The 25,597-nt window shown below is 30.3% G+C and overlaps 2 protein-coding genes across 2 annotated transcripts; one reads left to right on the top strand and one right to left on the bottom strand.

Annotated features, from left to right (window-relative positions):
- Positions 1-2,510: 2,510 nt before the first annotated feature.
- On the top strand, positions 2,511-11,803 carry LOC123899948 (bZIP transcription factor TGA10). Its single transcript, XM_045951221.1, has 11 exons — positions 2,511-2,957; positions 3,211-3,317; positions 4,003-4,103; positions 4,428-4,550; positions 4,647-4,715; positions 4,832-4,891; positions 5,018-5,095; positions 6,346-6,424; positions 6,515-6,786; positions 7,871-8,110; positions 11,310-11,803. The coding sequence occupies exons 1-11, from the start codon at positions 2,659-2,661 to the stop codon at positions 11,457-11,459; spliced, it is 1,578 nt and encodes a 525-aa protein (XP_045807177.1). The 5' UTR covers positions 2,511-2,658; the 3' UTR covers positions 11,460-11,803.
- Positions 11,804-12,907: 1,104 nt separating this feature from the next.
- LOC123898313 (FT-interacting protein 1) lies at positions 12,908-15,980 on the bottom strand. Its single transcript, XM_045949233.1, has one exon. The coding sequence runs from the start codon at positions 15,667-15,669 to the stop codon at positions 13,279-13,281; it is 2,391 nt and encodes a 796-aa protein (XP_045805189.1). The 5' UTR covers positions 15,670-15,980; the 3' UTR covers positions 12,908-13,278.
- Positions 15,981-25,597: the final 9,617 nt, after the last annotated feature.

The following is a 25,597-nucleotide window of genomic DNA, read 5'->3' as shown; positions in this document are numbered from 1 at the left end:
CTGTGGGACACACAAGGTGGGTTCTCACTTCCCAACCAATTTTTTCTGTACACATGTTTTTTCTTAATAAGTAATTTTGATAACTTATAAGCTATTTATTTATTATTTCGTTTCTAATTAACTGTATATTTTTTAATTTTTAATTTTTTGAAAACTTAGTATTCAGCTCTATGAATGACTAATTTGAGGGGATCAATTCCACCATCTACTTGTGGAACCCATTTAAAGTCAGAGTGTTTTGCTCTGTATCAACTAGCACACCGAAATTGGAATAACCGTATATTAATGCAACTTTCTTTTATCAATATATATTTTATTGACATGGAACAAGTTTCAATAAATAGTGTAAAACGAGTTTGAATCTCATCCCAAAGTTAGCTTAAAAGATGAAGATGTCCAAACATATTTATATAAAGATAGACTAAAACAGACACCACCTAATAGAGGTTCACTCCTAATTCCTTTCTTATAAAGACACTCCTCAGTTTCCAAATCACTAGAGAAGACAACAACCCGACCCATAGAGATGCCACTAGACACTAACTTCCGATCTCGAATCAAAAGTGATTGGCCCATCAGAATCCAAAAGACAGCTCCTTGAGTCAAAAGTTGATGGGACACCGGTAGAATGAGAATCTAGGCAGATGAGTCTCAGCACGCAGATCGCCTCCAAACAGTCGACACTGACGCGATAAAGTCAACCAGATACAGAGAAACTTGCAAATCTCAACAAATTTGGAAACCATCAACGATTCAAAAAGAGTCACGCAAATCTCAACAGATTTGAAAAACGGTCAGAGAATCAAGTATAAAAAAAACCAATCCCACACGGCATCAACCACCACCTCATCACCTATAACACCAAAATCCCATGACCACCACCGCAAGAGAGACGATGGTGGCTTAAACAGAACCGAAACCACACCGAGACACTACGGAAGAGAAACCCAGATCCTTCACCCCACCAAAACACTAGCGAAACACCAAAACGCATCATCCGGCGAGCCAAGTTTCCGGAGAAGCCAACTGCCGAAAACAAACCCGTGTCAAAACCACCGCTGGAAGCAAACAGTGGCGCAACACACCCCATCCTAACAAAGAAAGACGAAAGACATGAAGGAGATAGAAAGAACTCCACCATAGTGAACCAAAATACCATGAAGCAGGTGCGAAACTCCGCCGTCACCACCACTGTCGAAAGAAACACCCGAAACCTTCCAGATCTAACGCAAAACTACGTCGTAACCACCACCGTTGTAATATCCAGATCTGGCGCGAAACATCTCCTTACGAAAGCATTAACACCGTAGAACTGGAAACCAGGTGGTGCGGAGGGCCAAACGCCGCTCCTCGCACCACAAATAATTTAGTTTAAAAAATGTCATGTTAAATTGTGTCTCAGAACATTTGTTAAACATACTAAAAAAGAAAATTTTAAGATATTATATTGATCAATTCTTAAGTTTTAATATAAAATTTCCTTATATGTTTAAGTAGAATTCCAATGATACTGTTTAACGCATTTTTTTTATAAAAAAAATAAGCATGAAGAAACAAAATGGGCTAAAGAATGATCCAATGGATAGAGCCGCTTGAAGAAACTACGTGTAAGTTTGCATGAAAACGTCAATGGTAAAAGTTGAACACAATTAAAGAAACAAGACTTTTTAGTCATTTCACACATACACCCTTAACCAAGGGCTTTCACTAAGATGCCATACCTGGTTTTCCATTTCACATAAAAGTGGTTTTTTTTTCACTAAGATGCCCAGTTTCTCTCTCTTTTTTTTTTTTTTTTTTTCAAGTGGTTTAATTTTCAAGAGAGAGAAACTTGTAGGGGAGGATATCCTGGGAGAACCGCTTATCTAAAATATTTTATATTATTTAATATTTTTTATCAACATTTTATTAATATTTTGTAATAGTCAAAAAGATGAGAAAGAAAATCAAGGGGAGAAAAATGTACTAATCCTCTAGTTAATAAAAAAAAAACTTGTCTTCGTAATTTAGAGTTTGATCATGCAGTCAAAATAAGTAAAGTCAGAATAAAAATTATTTTTACTAAGAATTAAATTCAAGTTCTTTCCAACGATCCTTAAGTCCAATTACTCGATGATAAAATTTTTTTGTACACAATTTATTTACATATATACTGGTAGAAGTCGATAATTTTGAAAAGTTCATCAATAATATTAATTTTTTGATTTATTAAAATTATCTATCTTATCGGTATATAAATACATATTTAAATAAGATGTGTACCAAACTCTTCGACTTATTTGATTTGGGAAGAGATGTAAAAGTAAAAGAGTTTTGTTCCGTTCCGTGTGAGCTTAGCTCAGTAGGCAGAGACATTACATTATATATGTAGGGGCCAAAATTTGAACCTCGATTATCCCACTTATTCATATGTACGTGACGAAAAAAAAAGTAAAAGAGTTTTGTCTTTTTATTTCATGTAGCATTCAATTCTAATTTCTCTCATTAATACACTCTCTTCTTTCTTCTATACCACCTATTTGAAATAACAACAACTTTATATATAACCGACTCTTCTTCATATAAAGCTCAATTTTTTCTTCTCTTTCTCATCTCTCTTTGTATAGACAAATGAAATGATTTCAAGAGAAAAATACTTAGAAAAAATTTCCACCATTAATGGGGTTTTCTTTAGCTATTGAAGAAGCACAACAAAAAGAACAAGACCAAAGGTTTTTAGGTTCCAATAACAATTCTATGATCATGGCTTCTTCTAGTATTATCAAAAGCACAACAAATTCAACAACAACTCAACTTGAATCATTTCAACAACAACAAAGCCATCAACATCTTCATCAGCAACAACAACAACAACAACAACATCAAAATCAACATCAACATCATCATATGCATGACAATCAAATTTCTTTTGGAATGATGCCTTCTTCATCTTCATCCTCTATCCCTGGCAACTACTTGTAAGTTTTTAATTTTTATAATTTTTTTAAAAAATATTAATAATAGTCATAGTCATAATTTTTTTTTTGAGTAAAAATAATAGTCATAGTCATAGTTGTTTACTTTCTGCAAAGCTGTTGAATAACTGATCCCAATAATATATCAGTTTCTTATGAGAATAAATATCCAATTTTTTTATATAATTTATTATTAATCTTACAATTTTTTGCTAATTGTTATTTTTCATGTTTTTTTTCTTTCTTTTAATCTCAGAAGCAAAGATTCAAGTGCTTATGATTTAGGTGAATTGGATCAAGCATTTTTTTTGTATCTTGATGGACAAGCACAAGCTGATCCTTCTAGTGTTCAAGATCAAAGACGTGAGCACTCTCTCTTTCTCACAAAAATTAAAAAAAATTCCTATTTTTTTGTTTATAATAAAGCTGAAGATCGAACTCAGATCTTCTAGCATACTACCCAGACCTTTCAGTACTCTGCCGACCTCAAATTTTTTTTTGTTTCTAGTGATAATTGTTGTTCAAATTGAGAAAGATGAGCATGCACTTTCTTTGGTTAATTTTTCAAATCATTTTTGAAGATTCTCTGAGGGGTTTTTTTTTTTAGCAGATTCATATGCATATCTTCCGTATACTAGTACTTTTTCTTTGACTGGATCTTTTCTAAGAACTAAAAATAAAGCAAAATTGTGGAAAAATCTGCAGCAAAACACACAAAAAATTGTCTCTCTCTCTCTCTCTAATTTTGATTCTATTGGTTTTTTTTCTTTGTTTTTTTGCTATGAGATGATGACATGTAACAAACCTTGTTGTCATGATCTCCTTGCAAAAGGGAAGTGTGCATTGAAGCATCATAAGTTTCTTTTTCTTTTCTTTAACTTTCTCTTGACTTTCTTCCTTTTTTCTATAAACCCTTCATTTGTTTTATGCAAGTATATATAATTTGTTCCTTTCTCATAAATTTTTTTCATTGACCAAGATATTAATTGATGATGATGGTGATAAATGAAATAAATTTTATTAACTAATGTATGTGTTATTTCAACAGAGAATTCATCATCATCTTCAGGAATGAGACCACCACCAACTCTTAACATTTTTCCATCTCAACCAATGCATGTAGCACCACCACCACCATCCAATTCAAAGGTATAATTAAGTTTAACTAATTAATCAACTAACAATTATATATTATATTTCATCCGGTCTCACATATAAATAATATTTTTTTTAGATTCATCGAATAACTAATGTATCTGATTTATAATATACACTAGTAAATACATTAGTTATTCAATAAATCTGAAAAATGAGAACACATGATTATATTAACATATATGATACATACAATATTGTAACCTTGAGTTGACAATCTAATGTTCTAGTTAGCTATTAATATAATTTAATATATATAGTTGAATATAAATTTAACATTATTATATATATTATCTTGTAAATATGTATTTGGTATAGGGTAGCATGGGATTAACCTCTCCACAATCTTGTGGTTCAAAGAAAGCATCTCAACCGTCCATGGAGTTGGCAAACCAACGAAATGAAACCCTCTCTGCACCTGCACCACCAAAACTAGTCAAGGTTGGTAAAATCTTATTATAAAGTACCATTTATTTTTTTTATATTCTTTATGTGTTTTCCCCATTTTTGTTTAACTAATTATTCAACTTATGACAGAGAGAGAACAGTCGAAAGGGTACAACTTCAAGTTCTGAACATGAAGGACCAAAAACACCAGATCCTAAGGTTATTTATTTAATGATAATATCTTAATTAATTTCATTAAATTCTTTGATATTCTATTTTTTGAGGAATTAATAATTAAAAAAAATAATTGAATATTTTGAAAATGTTATGCACAGACTCTGAGAAGACTTGCTCAGAATAGAGAGGCAGCAAGGAAAAGCAGGCTTAGGAAAAAGGTGCAGTGAATTCTTCTACAGAAAGATAGTTTATCATCCCAAAAAATTGTAGTATATTGCTTTTACACATTTTAGGCAAAAATACTTGTCAAAGATACTAGTACCAATTTAATTTTATTTTTTCAGGCTTATGTTCAGCAACTAGAAACAAGTAGGATTAAGCTTAATCAGCTTGAACAAGAGTTGCAGCGTGCTAGAACTCAAGTAAGGAACAAAATAAACATCTTTTTTCTGTGCATAGACTTATTTTTAAAATTTTGTATATATCGACTCTAGGTAAACTTTGGTAGTCTTTCTTGACACCTCTTGTGCTGAGGAGGTTTTTTGTTAATATATATCATTTTAGCTCGTTCAATTTTTTTTTTTTGTATATATCAAGTCGGATATCACTTCTCTGGTGTGGCCAGCAGCGGACCTAGGGGTGGGCTGAGGTGGGCCGCGGCCCACCCCCACCCCCAAAAAATAATTTTTTTTATATGTAGGGTATTAATTTAAATATATTATTAATAATTTTAAGTCACCCGGTATATATATGGACAAATATTAATATAAATATTAATTTAGAGTATATTATTGAAGACTATAAGTAATTCGGTACACATATTAGTTCAAGTATTAGTGTAAATGTTAGTTCATAATTAATTGAATTTATAATAATAGATAAAATTAGCAGTTGAACTAGTGTATATAAATATGAAATGACATAAAAAATATGTTTAATTAATATTAAATTTTTAAAGTCCCATATTTTCACATTTGTTGCAATTTTAGTCCTATCTAAATATTTTTTTATTACTTTTTTGCCGTAAAATTAACGAATTTTAATGGGAAAAAATTGTGAATTTTGGTCTCAAATTTGATATTTCATCTTTAGATTCAATGTTGGAGACAATAAATCACCTTTATAGCCAAAAATCACAATTTTTAGAGTAAAAATATAGTTTGTTGGTACCAAAATAGTAACATGTGAGAGTAGAAGAGCAAAAAATTCAATTTGAAAATAGATTGACTATTTTTCGGCCCACCCACGATATTTTTTCTAGTTCCGCCACTGGGTGTGGCTGCATGGTGCAATTTGCTGCAGAGTCGTTGAATTAAGAAAGAGAAAATAATTATAAAAAAGTAAAATGTATTTAGTCTAGATTTTAAACTAAATACATTTGACGTTTTGAATCGTTTTTTCGTTATATTTTTATTAAAGATGATGTAATATTTTCTCTCTCTTAATCCAACAGTTGTAGTTTAATGTAGCAAATGACTAATAAGCGGATTCAAATCTGCTACATTAATATTTTACCCTGTTTTGAAATACAACTAATGATTTGAGATCAGACGATTGAAATTACATATTCATTAAACTATGATCTCAATCATTGATTTAGATACTACGACACCACAGTAACTAACTGCAGCTAATCCTATTCTCTATTCGGAAATGGTTGTTTCGTTTTTAGGGCGTGTTAATGGGTGGAGGTGCACTTATGGGAGGAGACCAAGGAGGCATTCCAATTTCTATGAATAGCATTAGCTCAGGTATATATCTTCCCATACTAATAAAATCAACCCATAAAATATATAATTTTTTTGTACTTGCATTAAAACTTTTTGCAACAAAATTTTCAGAGGCTGCAATGTTTGATGTGGAATATGGGAGGTGGTTAGAGGAACACCACAGGCTAGTGTGTGAGCTAAGAGCAGCAGTTGATGAACATTTACATGAAAATGAGCTTAGGTTATATGTGGAAAATTGCTTGGCTCACTATGATCAAGTAATTAACCTAAAAGCCATTCTAGCTAGAACAGATGTGTTCCATCTTGTTTATGGTATGTGGAAGACCCCGGCTGAACGTTGCTTCATGTGGATCGGCGGATTCAGGCCATCTGAACTCATTAAGGTACACAAATGTAACACCGATTTAAAAAAAGAAAAGATAGATTATTATTATTAATTAAATTTATATTAATTGTCGGGGCATTTTTATATGGACCAAAAAATGGAGGTATAATTTTTTATTAAAATTTATAAAAAATAGTACGTGTTTACCTATGAATATTTTTTTTTGAAACTTCATATTAGATTCGATTCTAATGGTCATTCTACAACTATCTCTTAGGAAATTTAATCTACGCAGACTCTATTATTAAACTGGTAGATAACGAAATAATGTAACACACCAACCTAGCCATGAAGAAATGTTAATGTTAATTATTTGCATGTCTCACACTCAATATTTTGTGACAACTATATGATAAATCACCAAAACAAAAGAGTGTTCTATACATATCAAATGTGAATGAAATCCAAAAATTTCTCATGTTTTGAAGAAATATCCATCATCTTTTCTTTTTAAAACAAAAATTGTAAAAAATTGAATTTGAGGAGAAGTTGATTATATTAAGGAATTGAAGTTCATAGTTGGGGTTACCAAAGAAAATTTAAGGGCAATGGATTTGATGCCATGAATGAATGTGGAATTAAAGGCAAATTGAAGGTTTCCAGTATTGGGTATATAAGGTTAGGTCTCATTTCCATAAAGCCATACCTTTCACTTCAATTTGTTATTGGAATCAGAAATGGACTAAAGATGGAAATAGAAGAAAAATAGCACGGGTCTCTATCTCTCATTATCTATGGGAATGAAGTTCATGTTAATTTCCATACCCACCTTTTCCCTCTAATTGACCATAAATTAGTGTATACAAATTTTTTAGTAGTGTCTTGACTAAAAATATTCAAAATAAGAAACTCTAATTTTTCATCAAAATTAATTTTTTTAATCAGTGAAAATAAACTATAATACTATATATGATGGGATGAGATGCGTGTTTGAACCCGTAGTGTCTTATTTCTCCGTATTTAGTATATGTGAATTTTGCTGTTAGACTCTTTGATAAAAAAATACTACATTTTTATTTGTTTTCTTTAATTTAATTTTGGGTTGAATTAGTAATGTTTTATTTGATGAATATGTGTTTTAGATAATTATAAGTCAAATTGAGCCACTTACTGAGCAACAAATACTTGGAATATGTGGGTTGCAACAATCAACACAAGAGGCAGAAGAAGCACTTTCACAAGGGCTAGATGCACTCAACCAATCTCTTTCAGAAACTATAACATCAGATTCTTTAAGCTGTCCTCCTAATATGGCTAACTACATGGGACAAATGGCTCTTGCCATGAACAAGCTCTCCACTCTTGAAAGTTTTGTCAGACAGGTATGTTACATTACATCCTTTTATTAATTAAATATACGAAAAAACAACAAATAATGATATATTTAGTTTAAAATTTTGATCAGATATATTAACTTTTGTCGATCCATTTTTTTTTTTTTTTTTTAATATTTAAGATCGGATGTAGTATTAAGGATCATGATACAATTCAACCATATAGCGACAACTATGGAACATATATTATCCCAAAAAAGTAAAATAACAAATAAAAGAATGAAGAAACTAATGTTCATGATTGCATGTTGAATTGTGGTGCAAGTAATTTGGTGAATATTGTGTGATCTTGGTTAACTAGTTTTGTGGTCCTTATTGACAAATTTTACCAAGTTTCCATAAGTCCATAACCGATCTCGTGGGGGTCAGGTAGGAACAAGAATCTGTTCCAATTCAATCATATGGGTAGGGACACCTACTTTAACCCTCATATAAACAAACAAACTACTACTACTTGCATTGCATGCATTCCTCACTCTCATGAAGTTGTTACATATATAGAATCTACAAACATGGATTTTAAAATCTACTTCTAAGGGTATGTAAATCATAAATGGTCTATTTTTGAACCGTTTTTAGAGGATAGTATTAAACACACCACGCTTTTAAAAACCCAATATCATATACAGATTTATTAGTAGAGACAGCGCCGACCTAAGAGCTCAGAGACTAAAGTAAAGGCTTTAAGCCTCAAAATTTTGGGCTAAAACAAGTCCAATTTTTTTTAGTTTAGATAAATATATATAATATATTTATAAATGTTTAGCTAGCATATTTGGTTAAGATGAGAGTCTCATCTTCCGGGGTCTAAGTTTAAATCTCATACTAAACAAAATTTATTTTAATTTTTAAGCTTAGTATTAATTTTTTGAATGTCTCGTTATAAAATTTATTTTAGCCCTAAACTTGTTGGAGCAGCTCTAAGTAAAGATGGTTATCACATATAAGTTGTTTTATAAAAGTTGAGTAAGTGTCAATATAAACTCTAAGGACATATCACACTATACTCACTCATATTATTGTTACTAATTGAACATAAACACGTGAGACTATGGTCCCTCATTGTTACAATCTTCATCCAAAGATACATTTTAAACCCCATATCTATGTGATGTCATGGTCGTAACCGTAACTTGAAGAAAGACACAATTAACAATGAGTCCTAACCATAACATGTTGCTTTTAGGCTATTTCAAAAGCACAAACAAACACCCTTTATATAATATGGGATTGGCTTATTAATTATTAATTTTTGTGAAAATATATTTTTATATTTTTATTTCATAACTTTACACTATACATTGAATTGTTGAAAAATTATAAAGTAGTAGTAAGGAGAAACAAAGGAAGACAAAAGCATTTCCTATTATGATGACCTAGAAATGATTTGAGTTGTAAAATAAATATAACGGTGTTATTTTAATTAATAAAAATTTCCACTTTAAAACAAAAAAAATTAAAAATTTTATTTTTGTGTAAAAACATAGTTACTCTTCGTCGTTTTTAAATTGCTCACACTAAAAAATATATTACCGAAAATATATCTGGAGATTTTTTCCGGTAAGATTTATACTATTAGGAGATATCCTATAATATTTGAGAGAAATATAGAAATTCTAATTAATTTAGAGGAGACGAAGAACAACTATAGTGTAAAAATATTTAATATTATTTTAGTGCAAAAACGTATAAAACTTAAAAGCACAAGTCCAGACAAAATAAACCGACAACAGAAACTTGGGCTCGGTCGTTATAAGCCCAACATACAACAACTCCATATTTTCTATTTTTTTTTATAATCCATATTTTCTAATTTTATTTCATTTTATATATACATATAGGAATGGGTTTTACTAGCTTAATTAGTTTAATAAGTCCCAAAAGAAAAGTTGAATTAGTTCAGTTCAGATATTCAATTTTAAAAATGTTCGGATATTGAAAATTATTTACAAATATTGTCATACTACCTAAATTGGTCTATAAATGTAAATATCTTAGTCCATTTCAAACAAAACAATGAAAAAAATTTAGTAATATAATTTGTTGACTACAATGTTTTAAGATATTCTAAATTTCTTTTGTGAAGTTCTGGTTGTGGTAACTAGACCGGTTCACCAACTAACTATGCTTAATTTCAATTGCTAAATAATCAGTTTTAATTATTTATACAAGTCTCCAAAATATATATTTGAATGATCTATTCAAAGTAATCAATCACAATAAGAATAAGAAACTGAGGAATCATTAGGTAGGCAACATTATCATAATGATTATTTGATTTTAATCTCTCAAGCAACCTTTACCATTAATTAATTTGTAAGCTTTGTCCCTTTTCAATTTGACTAGTTTGTACTTTTGGTCTTGATATATATTTTTCAAAAATTGTTATGTCCTCTTGTGTAATATTTCAAAAATAAATATAGAAATTAACAAAAAAAAAATGTTCTAAGTGAAAATTTTATTTGAATTAATCAACAATATAAGCTAGATAAGTCTCTAGGATTGAATTCATGGTGAGAGAATTGAATAGTCTGCAACATACATTATTTGTATCAGTAGTCGTAATTCAACTGACCAATGTCGAAATTGTTAGGTTGAATATGTAGTGTCCTGAGTTCGATTATGAAATATTCTTTCACTTATGTGTATGAATTTCATGTGCTAATCCTATTGTATCAGTATGTCGTAGTTCAACTGGCCAATGTTAAAATTGTTAGGTTGAATATGTAGTGTCCTGAGTTCGACTATGAAATATTCTTTCATTTATGTGTATGAATTTCATGTGCTATTTACCATTTCGTCTACATATTAAAAAAAAAAATCCTATTGCAATTATTGAAAGGAAAATATATATAACTGCAAGATTGTTTATGTTTCAGAACTTGACTGAGAAATGCATTTGAACAAATTTTGTCTGTTCATTTGATCGAAAAGTCCACTGAGCTTAGTGTTATTAATTTCTATATATATGACGTGTGATTGTGTGACCATATAAGTTTTAATCATACATTAATCTATTTTCAGAAGAAGGTACTTATTTCTAAGAGTTTGTTGTTCTCCTAACATATATAACTATTAAAACTATAATCTATTAATATCTTATTTACAACTAGCTCTGTTTTGAGTTTGACAAAAAGCATTGATATATAGAAAATGATTATGAAATTGTTAATTTGAAAACTTACAGGCAGATAATCTGAGGCATCAAACAATTCATCGTCTGCATCAGCTGTTAACAACTCGTCAAGCTGCAAGGTGTTTGGTTGCAATGTCCGAGTATTTCCATCGTCTTCGAGCATTGAGTTCTCTCTGGTTGACCCGTCCTCGCCAAGAATAGCGTGTGAGTGAGCGTGTGTGGTAGAATTAGTAATGGATCAGGATTCCCTGCGGTTGGAATTAACTTTTGGAATTAACTTTATGAAATGTAGAGAATTTAAATACAGGAAATTATATTCCAATTAGTGTCACATTTAATAGCTATGGCTAACTAGCTAGATTTATATATTATATTATATGGTCTTGTAGTTTTTTTTTTTTTTTTTATATATTTTCTCTTTATCTATGATATATTAGGAGCTTCTCTTCATCTACTTGATTATGACAACCTGCCCATGGATAAACAAATATTATGATAGATAAGTGAAAATTATAGAAGTAAATGTTGACAAAATTATATTGGAATTTTATTTGGCAGACATTCTTGACTCTAAAAGATAGGAAATTGAGATTGAAAATTAAACTGATCATATAAAGAATGAAATGAATATTTTCATTAAATTATAAGATATGAAGAGAAGTTTTTGGTTTGCAAGAAAGTTGTGAATAATATTACCATTTGAAAATTAAGGCTTTGGCTATTGAATAAATTGTCCATGTGGCCTAGAATGGTTGCTTTGCTTTGCTTTATTGTAATTTATCAAGATTCCTTCTTCTTGTGCCCCCGACTTTCCAATACTATTCCTTCACAACGCATGATGCTGTGTAAATAGTAAAAACTGGGAAAAATAGTTCGCGTTCTAGAATGCGAATGATGCGAACTGTTTTTTCCTAGATTTGGCGCCCTCTGAGTTTGCTACTTTAGTAGCATGGAGGGTATTTTTGAAATTTCCGGCGGCGAACGATGAATTCCGGGGGCGCGAGAAGAAAATCTCATTTATCAATATACAAACTATAATGTTTTAATATGAGCTCACATTTAGTGGACTTAGTAGAGGGGCCTAAATTTGGGCCTTATCAAATATTGTTTTTTGACACCTCTACCTGTGATAGGGCTGATTAACAAAAGTGCCTTTTATCGTTTCACAAATATAGTTTGCGCTTACATCAAGAAACGTTGTAGTAGATTTCTTGATTTTTAACATTCCTTATGTTTTTCAAAAACTACTAAAAGAGTGTGATTGATACTATGTTTGATGCAATGCTGTTGGAACATACAATGAACTTTGTGAATGGAAATTGAACAAGAATTTGGGAGTATTACTTTCTGTTTATACAACTTTATTGGTTTCAATTGGTTACTTGCTATGCAAGTAAATCAATTAACAGTTTTAACTAACATGTTGCATTTCACCCGAAACATGTTTCTAATAGCTTATTTTAACAGATTTAGGCATACAGGGAGATTGAAAAATCATTTTTTTTTTCATGTCATCATACTCATAACTAAAACCATATTTATTTGAAACACTAAAGATGACTCTTCATAAGAAACTGCAAATATTATGGATTCATTGATTGGTTATATGTTGAGAAATGAGAATACATGAGTCCCCAATAACACAATAATTAAAAATTAAAAATTTGATAATAGAGGAAAAAATGAAGCATGGATACAAACAGAGACAATGAACACATTACAAACACGTTGACACTGATAATAAGTTGAAAAAATGACATAATTCAATGTAATCATACAACAAGTGTACCCACCAAAATAAAAAATCAACAATGCACTCATACAAAAGAAAAAAATAAAGAAAAAAAATGACATCTTCTGTTTTGTATAATTTGAATCCTCAAAAGCCAGTGTTTTAAAATCCAAACCAGACCTCGAACCAGAAACACCTCTGATCATGGTTCAACCATCTTAAACTGCTAAAACCAGAATGAAACTGCAATGAACCATAAAATAACCGATTCGGTTCTTAAAACCGTGCTCAAAGCATGCTATCAGCACCAGATGGCAACCTCTTGAAGAAATTACTTGGCACAGAAGGCAACTTGCTCCTAAACTTAGGATGCCTAAGCCAAAAAATCCCAGCAATAGAAATAACCATCTTAAAAGGTGTAACATACAATGCAACGGCCGCAACAAGACAGAAAATCACAAACAAAAAAGTAGCTCTTGGATCTCTCCAACTAAGCAAAGCTTGAAGCCTCTCACCTTGAGTTGCAATATCACCAACCACAGTTTGAATTCTCCCAGCCACACTTCTAAGCCTATCATACCTCATTCTAATCACATCTTGTGCCTTAGAAGTAGGAAATGTATCAAACTCTTCATCAAGTTCATCTGGATGTGCAGCTTCAGCCCATGAAATTTTTGTATCCATATGTGGAGGGTGTCTTGGTCTTTTCCTAAAGTTCCATATTCCAATGAGAAACATGTAGAGAAAAATTGTTGGTAAAATCAATTCAGGATAACATATTAAGATGAAAAAAAGAACATGAACTAGTATTGATGTAACTGGATTCTTCCACTTTTGAACCTCACCAAGCCATTTACTCAGCGATATTAAACCCGAAAAAAGCGAAACAATTCTAAAGAAATTTGCTTTACTTCTTCTTAAACTCCATATATGTGAATCCACATCAAGCATGTTATCAACAACTTCTTTTCTAAGAGGTGGTTCTGCTCTTCCTAGTCTTGTTGCTACAATGTTCATAGCTTGGTATCTTAAGCTATCTAATTGATTCACAGTGAATGGATGCAAGTAATGCATTTTTGGTAGTAAAGGGTGTCCATAAAGGTAAATTATGTGACTCAAGGAAAGACATGTGAAACGAATCGCTAATTGAAGTTCACCCATTTTCTTCAAACCACTTGGTTTTAGAACAAGTAATGGATATGAGTTTGTGTAGATTCTATCCATTTCTAAAGTCGATAAACGAATTCGCACTTTACCAATCTTTGCATCATTAGTTTTTGCTCCACTTTGTTGAGAAGCACCACCTAAATGACAATTATCAAAAACACCAAAAGTTATAACTGTGCAAGGATCATGAACTTCCCATGTATATTGTTCATTCCATTTTGGATTGAAACTTTCTGTTATTGTTCTTGTTCTAACCCATTTCATACCATATTTTGCTACACAATATGCATCTGTTGAACTTTTACCATTGTTTGTTTTCATTGGTTGAAGTCCTTGAGCACTTAAGATACCAACTTCAAGAATCCCAATTGGTTGTTTCCATAATTGTCTAGCAGTTGGTCTTGTATCACTAATATACATTGTTGATTCATCAAGAACATGATAAGCACCTTCAAGACAAACTCTAAGATGTATCCTACTTGAGAATTTAAGTTCATTACCTTTATCACCTTCAAGAACGCCGAATCCGAATCTCTCAACGTTATACCATCGTGAATGCACCGGTCGATGATCCATCCGCGTCTCGAATTTGTTCAAAGGTAATGTCAATTTCGCCACAACTTCGTCTTTCCCCGGACTCGCCTTGTTCTCGACCGTCAAGACGAGGTTTTCTTCGAACGGCTCAGCAGCTACGAATACGAGATCTTCATTCCACATTGGATTCGGGGTTTTCGTAGGACATAGCTTAGTTTTAAGCACTTGTTGTCCAACTTGAGCTTTAACAAAAACTTGTGGTGGTTGAGTTTTATCATGAGATTCAACATCTTGAGCTTCAATTACATTAACCCTTAAATACCAAAGTTTAGGATTAACATAAACCTTTGATCTTATATTATAAACTCCTTCACCTTTAACAGAAGCTGAATCTGAATGCCATGCTTCAGGAAAAGCTTCATCAGCTTGTGTTCCCATCCAAACAGCTAACATAACTTCACCTCTTGTTCTTGTTTCACCTCTCAAATTCTCTAGTCTATACCATTGTGGAGCTAAAGGACTATCTGGTGGAACTCTTGTAGGAACTTCATGCATATCAAATTCAACTTTTCCAATATAATCATCTCTTGCTACCATTTCTTTATCTCTTACAAACACTTCAACAATTGATGATTGTATCTTTTCTTTCGAGAACGCGAAAACTTGCTTCCATTCGGGGTTTGTTTTCTTCTCGAAATGTCTTGTTTTTCCTTTGTAGTTGCCAACTTTTACTTCAACATAAGGATCTACATTTCCTGTGACAGGATTTGGTGGTAACTCTTTTGCTTTAACAACTCTAACATAGAGATAGAACATTTGTTCGACAAGATCATAAGTACTAGTTGCTCTTTCACTGTAAATCCAACCGGTTCCGCCTCGTTGTCCTCCATGTGGCCATTTTTCTCCTAGCTCTGGCTTTGTGTCTTTTAGCTTGTAATCATCTGTGTTTGGCTTTGGAGCAGGTTTTGAAGAACTCATTTTTTAAGTTTCTTCTTGATGCAAATAGAACTTTTACTATAATGTGTTTTTGTGATGAATTTGTAGTGGAATTTAATGGTGTATGTGAAAGTTTTATGATATTTTGTTGGTTTTGTTTGATGAATGAATAATCTTTCACAAGTGCAATAGCAGCTTATAGATGATGAAAATTAAAGAAAAACAAAGATGATTGGACTCTTTTGAAAATAGAGATGTGAGTTAGACTCTCTTGGAAAAAGCTTTGTAATGAAAGGTGGAACATTTTTTAATGTTGATATTCTTTGTTGTTAATGGATTATGCTTTTTAATTTTTTATTACTATGATTCTTTAGTTCCACACTTATGAAATGGTCATTTGGATTCTTTTACCAAAATGGAGTGATTTTTAATTTTTTTTATAAGGCAAACAACATCTGGACATTAAGGGACAAAGAAGACTTCGGCCCCATCCTTTGTCTATATCTCTTTATTATATAAAAAAGAAAAAAAGAAATATATATATATATATATAAAAATTGGGGGACATAGACCTAACCCATTTGAGTCTACACAAAAGCGTAGGACAATAAAATAAACCAACTTCTAGTTAATTCTAAAAGATCAAATAGAAGTCTTAAGATACGAGGCGAATGAACCGACCGTCAACACGGAAACGATCCACGTACCGCTACTCCCTGCAGCAAGCAGCAAGCGATGATTGCTTTTTCAAGCTAAGCAGTTCGAAATAAAAAATGATACGGATATTGAAATAGACTCGGCACTACTTGTTGAGAAGCAACTCAGAATAAATTGAAAGCCAGATCGAGGGATGATCAATCAATTAGGCTGAGCAACCCAAGCATAGAATCACCAAAAAAATCAACAAACCAGTGGCACGACCAACGACCACTACCGTTACACACGGAGTATCCACACACCTAGCCATTTCGAACAATATCGGTCTGAATCGGATCCAATTTTGATAATTCCAACTTATGGACAAAGCTTCCAACAAAAACAATACCAAATCTCAATTCTAATGGCTAAAGGCAACAATTAGATTTGTAGATTTCAGAGTGATTTTTAATTTTAGAGTTAAATATATTTTTAGTTTTTATAAAAAATTTAAAATTTCTGTTTCTATTTTAGTTTTTTTTTTTTTTTAATTTTCACTTTTTATTTTAGTTCAGTTTTTTTTTTAAAGTTCGTGTATATGTTCTATTCTATATATGACTTTTTTCGAAATTATATTATTATTTAGACCTTAAAATATAAATAGTTTAATAATTTAACTATTTAATTTTTAGTTTTTGTTAATTTATACATAACTTTAAATTGATGATTAAATTATTAAACTAAATATTACATTGATCGATAATGCCAATAGATTTAAAAGTTTTTGGTTAAACAGGACGAAATCGTCCGAACCGCAATCCAGTTTCGTGTTGGTGCATATTTTTTATTTTAAAAATAAGCAAATGTAATATTTTTTAACACGGAGTATCCACGTACTTAGTCCTTTCGAACAATATCGGTCTGAATCGGATCCAATTTTGATGATTCCAACTTATGGAAAAAGCTTCCGACAAAAACAATACCAAATCTCAATTCTAATGGTTAAAGGCAACAATTAGATTTGTAGATTTCAGAGTGATTTTTAATTTTAGAGTATAAATATATTTTTAGTTTTTATAAAAAATTTAAAATTTCTGTTTCACTTTTAGTCTTTTTAAATTTTCACTTTTTATTTTCGTTCAGTTTTTTTTTTAAAGTTCTATATATGACTTTTTTTTCAAAATTATATTATTATTTAGACCTTAAAATATAACTAGGTTAATAATTTAACTATTTAGTTTTAAATTTTTGTTAATTTATACATAAATTTAAATTGAAGATTAAATTATTAAACTAAATTATTTAGGGATGGCAAAAAAATCCAAACCCGAGAGACCCACCCGAACCCAAACCCAAGTCAACGGGCGAAACTCAATTTGACTGAGTTTGGGTTCGGGTGACACCCGATAATATGGGTGTGGGTTTGGTATCAGTCAAACCCACACCCGAAAGCCATACACACCCACCCGAAATTTTTTATAATTACCTAATTACCCCCATAGTATACCTCAATTTCCTTGGAAGACCATAAATTTTAGTTGTAATTTAATTTCTTGAAAGTCTATGTTGTAATTTCTTGAAAGTCTATGTTTGAATTTCTTTGGAATACCTTAATTTTAGTTGTAATTTAATTCAAAGTCTATGTTGGAATTTAATTTCTTAAATTTGCAAATTATTTTCAAATGTGCTGCGGGTTTGGGTGGAAAAAACCCGAACCCAATGGGTGTGGGCGTGAGTGTTGTTTTGCCACCCGAACAGCATTTGGGTTTGGGTGATGATTTCGGGTGTGGGTATGGTAAGTGTCAAACCCGCACCCATGGACGCCCGTTGTCATCCTTAAATAGATTTAATTTTTTTTGGTTAAACAGGACGAAATCGTCCGAACCGCAATCCAGTTTCGTGTTGGCGCATATTTTTTATTTTAAAAATAAGTAAATTACATTGCAGATATTGAACATGAGACAGTTTAATATAAGCAATTACAAAGACTAATTTTTCAAAATAATTAATATTTAATTGAAGAATTGATAATTTTTTTTTTCATTCTCATCAACAAGGAAAAAAGAAAACCAAACGAAGACATAATAATATCTAACTCTATCAACTCTAATTAACATTGAGATTTTGGAGCGTATTCTTCTCAAAGTCTTAAATTTGAAGACTTTTGGTACCATTTCTTATGTTAGATCATTTCATACAGAACTAAGCTCTATCTTTAAATGACTTTCCCTACAAATGAATGTAGTGAGATTGATATTCCTCGGATTAATTGGTCTTTGAGCCAGATATGTCTTAATAAAAAAAAACTAATTAGGCTCGTCCAACTTGTCAAGTTTGAACTGCATAAGAACATATTCTTAAAGTTAAGAACCCGATTCTCTAAAGAAATAATGCTAAAGGAACATTCAGTGTGATTGCATTTACCTTATGCTAAAGTAGCTAGAGATAGAAAAAGCCACTTGTCGAAATTCCAAAATGTTGTAAAGGCCTCATTTGAATGAACAGAGATAGCCTTTTAGAATAATAATAATAATAATAATAATATTAACAAATAGTAATACTACAACAAATAGAGATGGACTTGAACAAAATCGATGCCAATTAACTTTCCTAGATGCTTTTGTCTTTCTTCCATGACTTTCCATGATGCCAAATTTTTCTGATCAATAACTATACTTTTACTTCTTTTTGGTAATTTTGTAGAGTATTATGAGACATGAATATTATTGTAATTTGATTTTATCTATATACACCTTTCATTTTGATGTGACAATGAAAAAAAAAAAAGTTCAATAATGACATTTGAATAAAATTAGTCATCGGAAGAGAATGACACGAGACAATCTTGATCCAGTTAAATTAAATCATACAACCTTTGATCTTAGGTCGTTTTTGTACACAAAAAAAATAAAAATATACAACCCTAATAATCTTCGATGCCTTATTTTTATCTCTTCCTTCCTCTCCTCTCATATCATCAACTTATCACACCATTCTATTTTTCTCTTTCTTTCACGAGGTGTATACACTTCAAGAAGTGTCGACAAAAAACATTTTTCAAAGAATAATGTTATTTGAACAACTAAAAATTAACAATTATATATGTGAAATAAAAATTAGTTACAAATTAATTGTACCATAATCAAATCAATTTATATGGCTTATTTTTATTAGTTGTTGGACAAATACCCTCAAATTATCAACGGATGAATATGTGTCACCTTTTATCTAATACCGTGTAAAAATATATCATTTATAACTATTGATGTGACTTTAAAAGAAAAAATATAATTAAAAAAATAAAATCGTCTATACACTATATAAGTGTTAAACAACAAATTTTTTGTTAACATAACATTTTTCTTTTCCAAAACAATTAATTAGTCAATAACAAAGAAGTTGAAGCAAAAGAAATGGAGAAAGCATCACACAAAGCTTAAATGGTAAGTGACCCTTGAAAAGTTGCTTTAGAACATTATTCTTGCATCTTTATTCGTCCTAATATTCATTTAGAATTTCGGAATTTTTGTAGTGGGTAGCATAGAAAATTATAATTTCTTTTGGAGTACAATTTAATTCATTTGCGCTAAAAATATAGCTCATTGTCATGCTTTTTCTTTCCTTGCTCATTGTCATTTGTTGCTCCGTCTTAAAATATAATATTCTTTTTACATTTTTCTTTGTTCTTTTTTATAGACTCTTTTCATAATTTTAAGGACATTAATTATTTCTTTACCAACATACACCTAGCTAAGTAAATTGCATACTTTTTTACAATCTGTAATAAATACTTTATAAAAATAATAACTCATTTTCTTTTTGAAGGATAAAATAGTAAAAATAAGGGTCATATACTAAACAGTGTCCTCGAACACTAGTTAAATATACCAAAAAAAAGAAAATAAAAAAACAACATTAATGATAATAATATGACTTTTTACGTCTTTAATATGCTGCATTCACAAGTTCCAAGATAAGTTTTCTATATTGGTATGTTTTAACTAGTGTCATTGGACACCGTTTAACATTTTCCTAAAAATAATACCAATTATCAACATATTTAATATCACAATTAACTTGCTTAATCTCCACAATTTTCTCAATGGAATCTTATTATAATTAAGAATGGGGTAATATAAATTATTTTTAGCTAAACATTGTAGAAAAATCTATTTAGCATCAACAAGTTCCTATGCAACTAAACCAATTTTTTTTTTTCCTATGAACCGATATTTTTCTTTGTCCCTTTTATAAGACATTTTTTTACCACCATATACACCTAATTATAGTGCATCTTTTTATACAATCTCTAATAAATACACTAAAAAATATTTACTCATTCTCTCTTAAAAGATAAAATTATAAAAACAATACTAATTATCAACAAATTTAATAGCATAATCAACTTTCTTAGTCTCTGTGTTTTGTTTTTTTAAGGCTTAATTAATAAAAGGGTCCCTTAAAGATATTTTTGGTTTCATTTTGGTCCCTTAAAGAAAAAAAGGTCCGAATAGGTCCCTTAAAGACATATCCGTTAATCAGTTTGGTCCTATTTAGACCTCTTTTTAGGGACCAAACTGATTAACGGAGATGTCTTTAAGGGACCTATTCGGACTTTTTTTTCTTTAAGGGACCTATTTGGACCTTTTTTTCTTTAAGGGACCAATCTGAAACCAAAAATGTCTTTAAGAGACCATTTTATTAATTAAGCTTTTTTTTAAAAAGGCTTATACTCCCTCCGGTCCTTATTATAAGAAACACTTTGACAAAATCACACAGACCAAGGAAGGTAAATTTTCTCATTAATGATTCTAACATTTTATGTTATATTCCAAAACTAACCTTTGACTAGCATGAGAAATAGACTTCTCTAATTAATGCACTAGCATTATAATGAATTATTTGATTGTATTTAATAAGGGTACAAATGGAATTGTGTCAAAGTGTTTCTTATAAAAAGGACCAAATAAAAATTCCAAAGTGTTTCTTATAAAAAGGACCGGAGGGAGTATTTTAGAACCGAATAGTAAACATATATGCTTACAGCCTATTTTTCATAATTGAACACGCACTCACAATTAAAATTAGTGCACCTCGCAATTAGAGGAGGGTAACATATATATATATTGGACAATCCTTGGGATCATTGCACTTCCAATCTGCAAAATCAAATAACAATAAAGAATTTATAGTAATGAAATATTGAAAATAACTTAAACTAGAGAATGGGAAAAGGAAAATAATATAAAAAATTACTTACGGCCGTCGGTTAAAACAAGAAATATTGAAAGAAATATTATTAAAGCATAAATAAACTTGAAAATTTGAGCCATATTTTTTCTCTTTTAGATGTAATGCATAAAAACTTTTGCACTTTATAAGTAAAAATTTTGTTTTGTTAACTTCAACAAAATGTTCTTTAGCACTTAGAATTTGCAATAAACCATTATGTTTTTTTGAAATGGTGCAATAAACCATTAATAAATTGGAATTATTGTTAAATGTTTCATGGATAGATCAATGAGTCATGTTTATCCTTTTAGCTCAATCAATTGATTAACTTAACCTTATTAAATACTACCTCCGTCCCTAATTATAAGACATTGTTTGACAAAAGTGTACTATTCATTTTGCTTGTTTTGACCGTATTTTTTTTAATAATATATAAATGTAAATATTAGTATATAAGATCTTGTTCAATTTGTTTTGATAAGTATTTTCAAAATATTAAGTTTTTATAATTTTAACTAATAGATAATTAAAGATATTAATGATTAAAATTGTGCATTAGCGTACATGCAGTGGTCAAATAGAGTCTTATAACTAGGGACGGAGGTAGTATATCAAATAAAAATCTCTATGCTCTTAAGAAATTTAGTAGACTTTTTTTCTTTCAAAAAATAAAATAAAATTAGTAGACTTTTTATTATTATATTAACCTTTCACGATAGAAAAACATTATAAAGATATAAAATTTCTAAAAATAACATCCGACCGAATGTCATGACAACCTCAAACTTAAATTGTTATTTGTTCTTAAGCAACATGTATACAGTGTTTTAAAAACTGGATCGGACCGGTCAGTCGAACCGAGAACCGGAGTGTGTCCGGTCTGATTCATACGTTGGATCGGACAAGCTGTTGGACCGGAGGAAACCGGAAAAAACCGGAAAAACCATTGAATCGGCGGTTTTTCCGAACCGGCGGTTTGATTACACGCTTGTATTTTTTTATTTTTTATTTTCCAAAATAGAAGAAGCTACAGGCATAGCATAACGCATTACGGTACAGAAGAAGAAAAAAATAGAAACTTGAACCTTGAAAATTTCACTTGGAACCCATGAACCACTGGTTCTCTCACAAAGAAATTAAAAATTGAAGAAACCGAAATGGTTTAAAGATGACAGTTTGCAAGTAGGAAGATGAGTAGAATGTGAAAGAAAAAATGTAGGAGAAGAGAAAGTACTGGCAGCTACTTTTCTTCTTTAGATAATAATGAAGTATAAACAATTAGGGTTGTGTATAATTAATGTGTGTCATCATGGATTTGGGCTTGGGCTTGCGGTAAACATTTTTTTGGACAATTGCAGCAAAAGGGAAAATTAAAAGTTGAAAAAAATTATAATTTTTTAATTGAAGTCACGCCATTAATATATGCAATGCTATCCTATATTTTTTAATTGAATGAGCCGTGTGTTTGTAACAATTTATTTATATATAAGCTTATCAAAAAACAATAAGTACTAATAAATTATAATAAATTCTTATAAAAAAATAAATTATAATAATTGTTATTTTTTTTGTCAAGTAGTGTAGTGGTTTAAAATTTTACCTTTTTGAGATTGATAACTGGGGTGTCCGAGGTTCGAAGCAGACCAATATATATAAAATATAATGTCTCTACCAATCCAACAAAGCTTATAGGGACGATAATTGATAGCTTTTAATAGAAAAGATAAATACCCATTATAATAAATATTAAATTTTAATGTTCTTAAAAAATCATATGTTTTGTAGAGACTGAGTCATTTGATTCAACCTGGTTTAATACCTATATAATTTTGTTATAGAGAGCGGTTTATTCAACCGGTTTATCCGGTTTTATCCGGTTTAGTCATACGGTTCGACCAGTGACCCAGTGGTTCGACCAACGAACCAATGAACCGGTACCATCAACGGTTCGATGACTGGTCCGGTTTTTAAAACACTGCATGTATATGTCAAAAGAAATTGTCTGTGAGTTAACAAATCAATTTGAATGACAAAAATCTCATAGCCTTTTTCTTTATCCGGTAGTGGAATTGTCGGTCTTTACTTCAGTGATCATGATCAGTCAACGCTCTAGCTCCTAAGACTTCGACCAGATTCAGTCCACAGATGTTCCACAAGATATTCCGAACTCAACTTTTTCTCTCATGTACTAATTTTCTCGATCATTTAAAAAGGTTATTCCCTCAAATCAACATGTCATGCCATTTTACCATAGCTTGAAAACCTTCTAAACAACCGATGAAAGTTAAAACAAAAATACACATTTTCGAAGTCTTTATGGGTTATAACTTGACTTAGTCTTAGGTAATTAAATGTGAGATATTTTTGGAAAAGTAGACTAAAATATGTATCCACTACTCTCCCTTCATAATGAAACCAAATTACTTCGGTACAATTCTTCTTATGGCAATATATGTGGCCATTTTAGATGTTTGAGATTTTGAGGTAAGTTTTGACCTTTTGAAGAAAAAGATACAGCGGACTTAGATCTGGAGTGATTAGAATAAGTGGGCGATGTCGATCAGTGAAACGTCAAGGTTGGCATAGAAAGATGTGTTGGGTCATCACGAGGGAATAGTCGGGTCGGGGGTCATCCACATTGGGCTTAAGAACAATTTCACAAGTGAGTTGGACACCACACTTTAACCTCAAACCTTAAGGTGTTAGGTTTATGGGCAGTGGCGGAGCTAGCCCGAAAAATTGGGGCAGATCCCTACAAATATAAATCCAATATACAAAAAAAATTACTAAAAAAAAATAGCATATTGAGGGTGTGTCTAATATGGATATCTCGAAAATAGTCAAAAGGTGAACCATTACCATTTTTAATAAATAAATTTAAAAAATATATTTTATGTCAATTCATGTGTAAACTTAAGGGTTCGTTTGGTGCACAGGATAAGAGACAGGATATGATAACTGTATCATATCCTGTTTCAGTCCAGTGTTTGGTGACACAGCAGGATATGATAAGTTAATCCTGTAGCTTATCCTATCCTGCCTCTCTAGCTTAAAATAAAATAATGAAAATTAATAAAATATAAATAATAAAATAATTTGATAGTAAATTAATAATAAAATAATTAATTTTTAAATATACATGTGATTTTCTCACAAGGGTAATTTTGTAATTTACATAATCTAGAAAAATCAAAATTATACTAAAATTACAATATTTTAAAGTAATCTAATTATTAAAAAAATCGTAAAATATGGATATTAATTTAAATTTTATAAGAAATTAAATATAATTATTTTGCAATGATATTTTTATTATTTACGTATGAGATATATCATATATTTATTTAGCTCATCTAACATGTATATATCATTGGGTTATTTATTTGATCATGATTAATATAAAAAATTAAACTTTATTATTTTCTCATGTTTTTTATTTAAAACTATATAAAGTTATTTGATTACTTGTTTATATTTTTTATTTAAAAAATTCAAAGTATTACAAAATAATTTTTTAAAAATAACAATTGATTTACAAGTGTAATTTTGTCATTTAAATAATTTATATATCTTATCATATTATTATGAGCAAATATGTATTAAAAACATGATATATTAGTTATCATGTTTGTTATACTGTGTGCACCAAACACAAGATAGGATAACTGAGGATAACTGTTATCCTGCTGATATCTTATCTTATCCTTATCCTGTTTTATATCCTATCCTATCATTATCCTATCCTGTGCACCAAACGGGCCCTAATACTTTTTAATTAGTTCTTGTATTTATGTTTATAAAATTATATGAATCTCTCAAACAAAAATTAAAATTTTTTTAACAAAAGATTGATCAAACATGAATTTTTATACACAAACTCTATTTTAAATAAAAATTTGAGGACTCTTTTCTCCAAAAAAAATATACTTAAATACTTCGACAAAATAAATTACACATTTTAAAACATCTATAAATTATTAAACAATAAAACATTAGAAGGGATGGTTAAAAAAATAAATTAAGAAGAATATTTGAATTATTAAGAATTTTGGGTCGTCCATGGGGGTTGGAAACCCCCTGCAAACTCTAAAACTGTTAAAAA

Source organism: Trifolium pratense, linkage group LG7 (assembly GCF_020283565.1).
Source record: "Trifolium pratense cultivar HEN17-A07 linkage group LG7, ARS_RC_1.1, whole genome shotgun sequence".
Lineage (NCBI taxonomy): Eukaryota > Viridiplantae > Streptophyta > Magnoliopsida > Fabales > Fabaceae > Trifolium > Trifolium pratense.
Note: the sequence above shows the minus strand (reverse complement) of the source record. Positions and strands in the feature narration are given on the sequence as shown.

Bases quoted from the DNA above. Each gene is read 5' to 3' on its own strand.
- LOC123898313 (XM_045949233.1), bottom strand. From the start codon at position 15,669: ATGAGTTCTTCAAAACCTGCTCCAAAGCCAAACACAGATGATTACAAG.
- LOC123899948 (XM_045951221.1), top strand. From the start codon at position 2,659: ATGGGGTTTTCTTTAGCTATTGAAGAAGCACAACAAAAAGAACAAGAC. The intron at 4,551-4,646 runs GTTGGTAAAATC...AACTTATGACAG, and splicing joins CACCACCAAAACTAGTCAAG to AGAGAGAACAGTCGAAAGGG. The intron at 6,425-6,514 runs GTATATATCTTC...CAAAATTTTCAG, and splicing joins TATGAATAGCATTAGCTCAG to AGGCTGCAATGTTTGATGTG.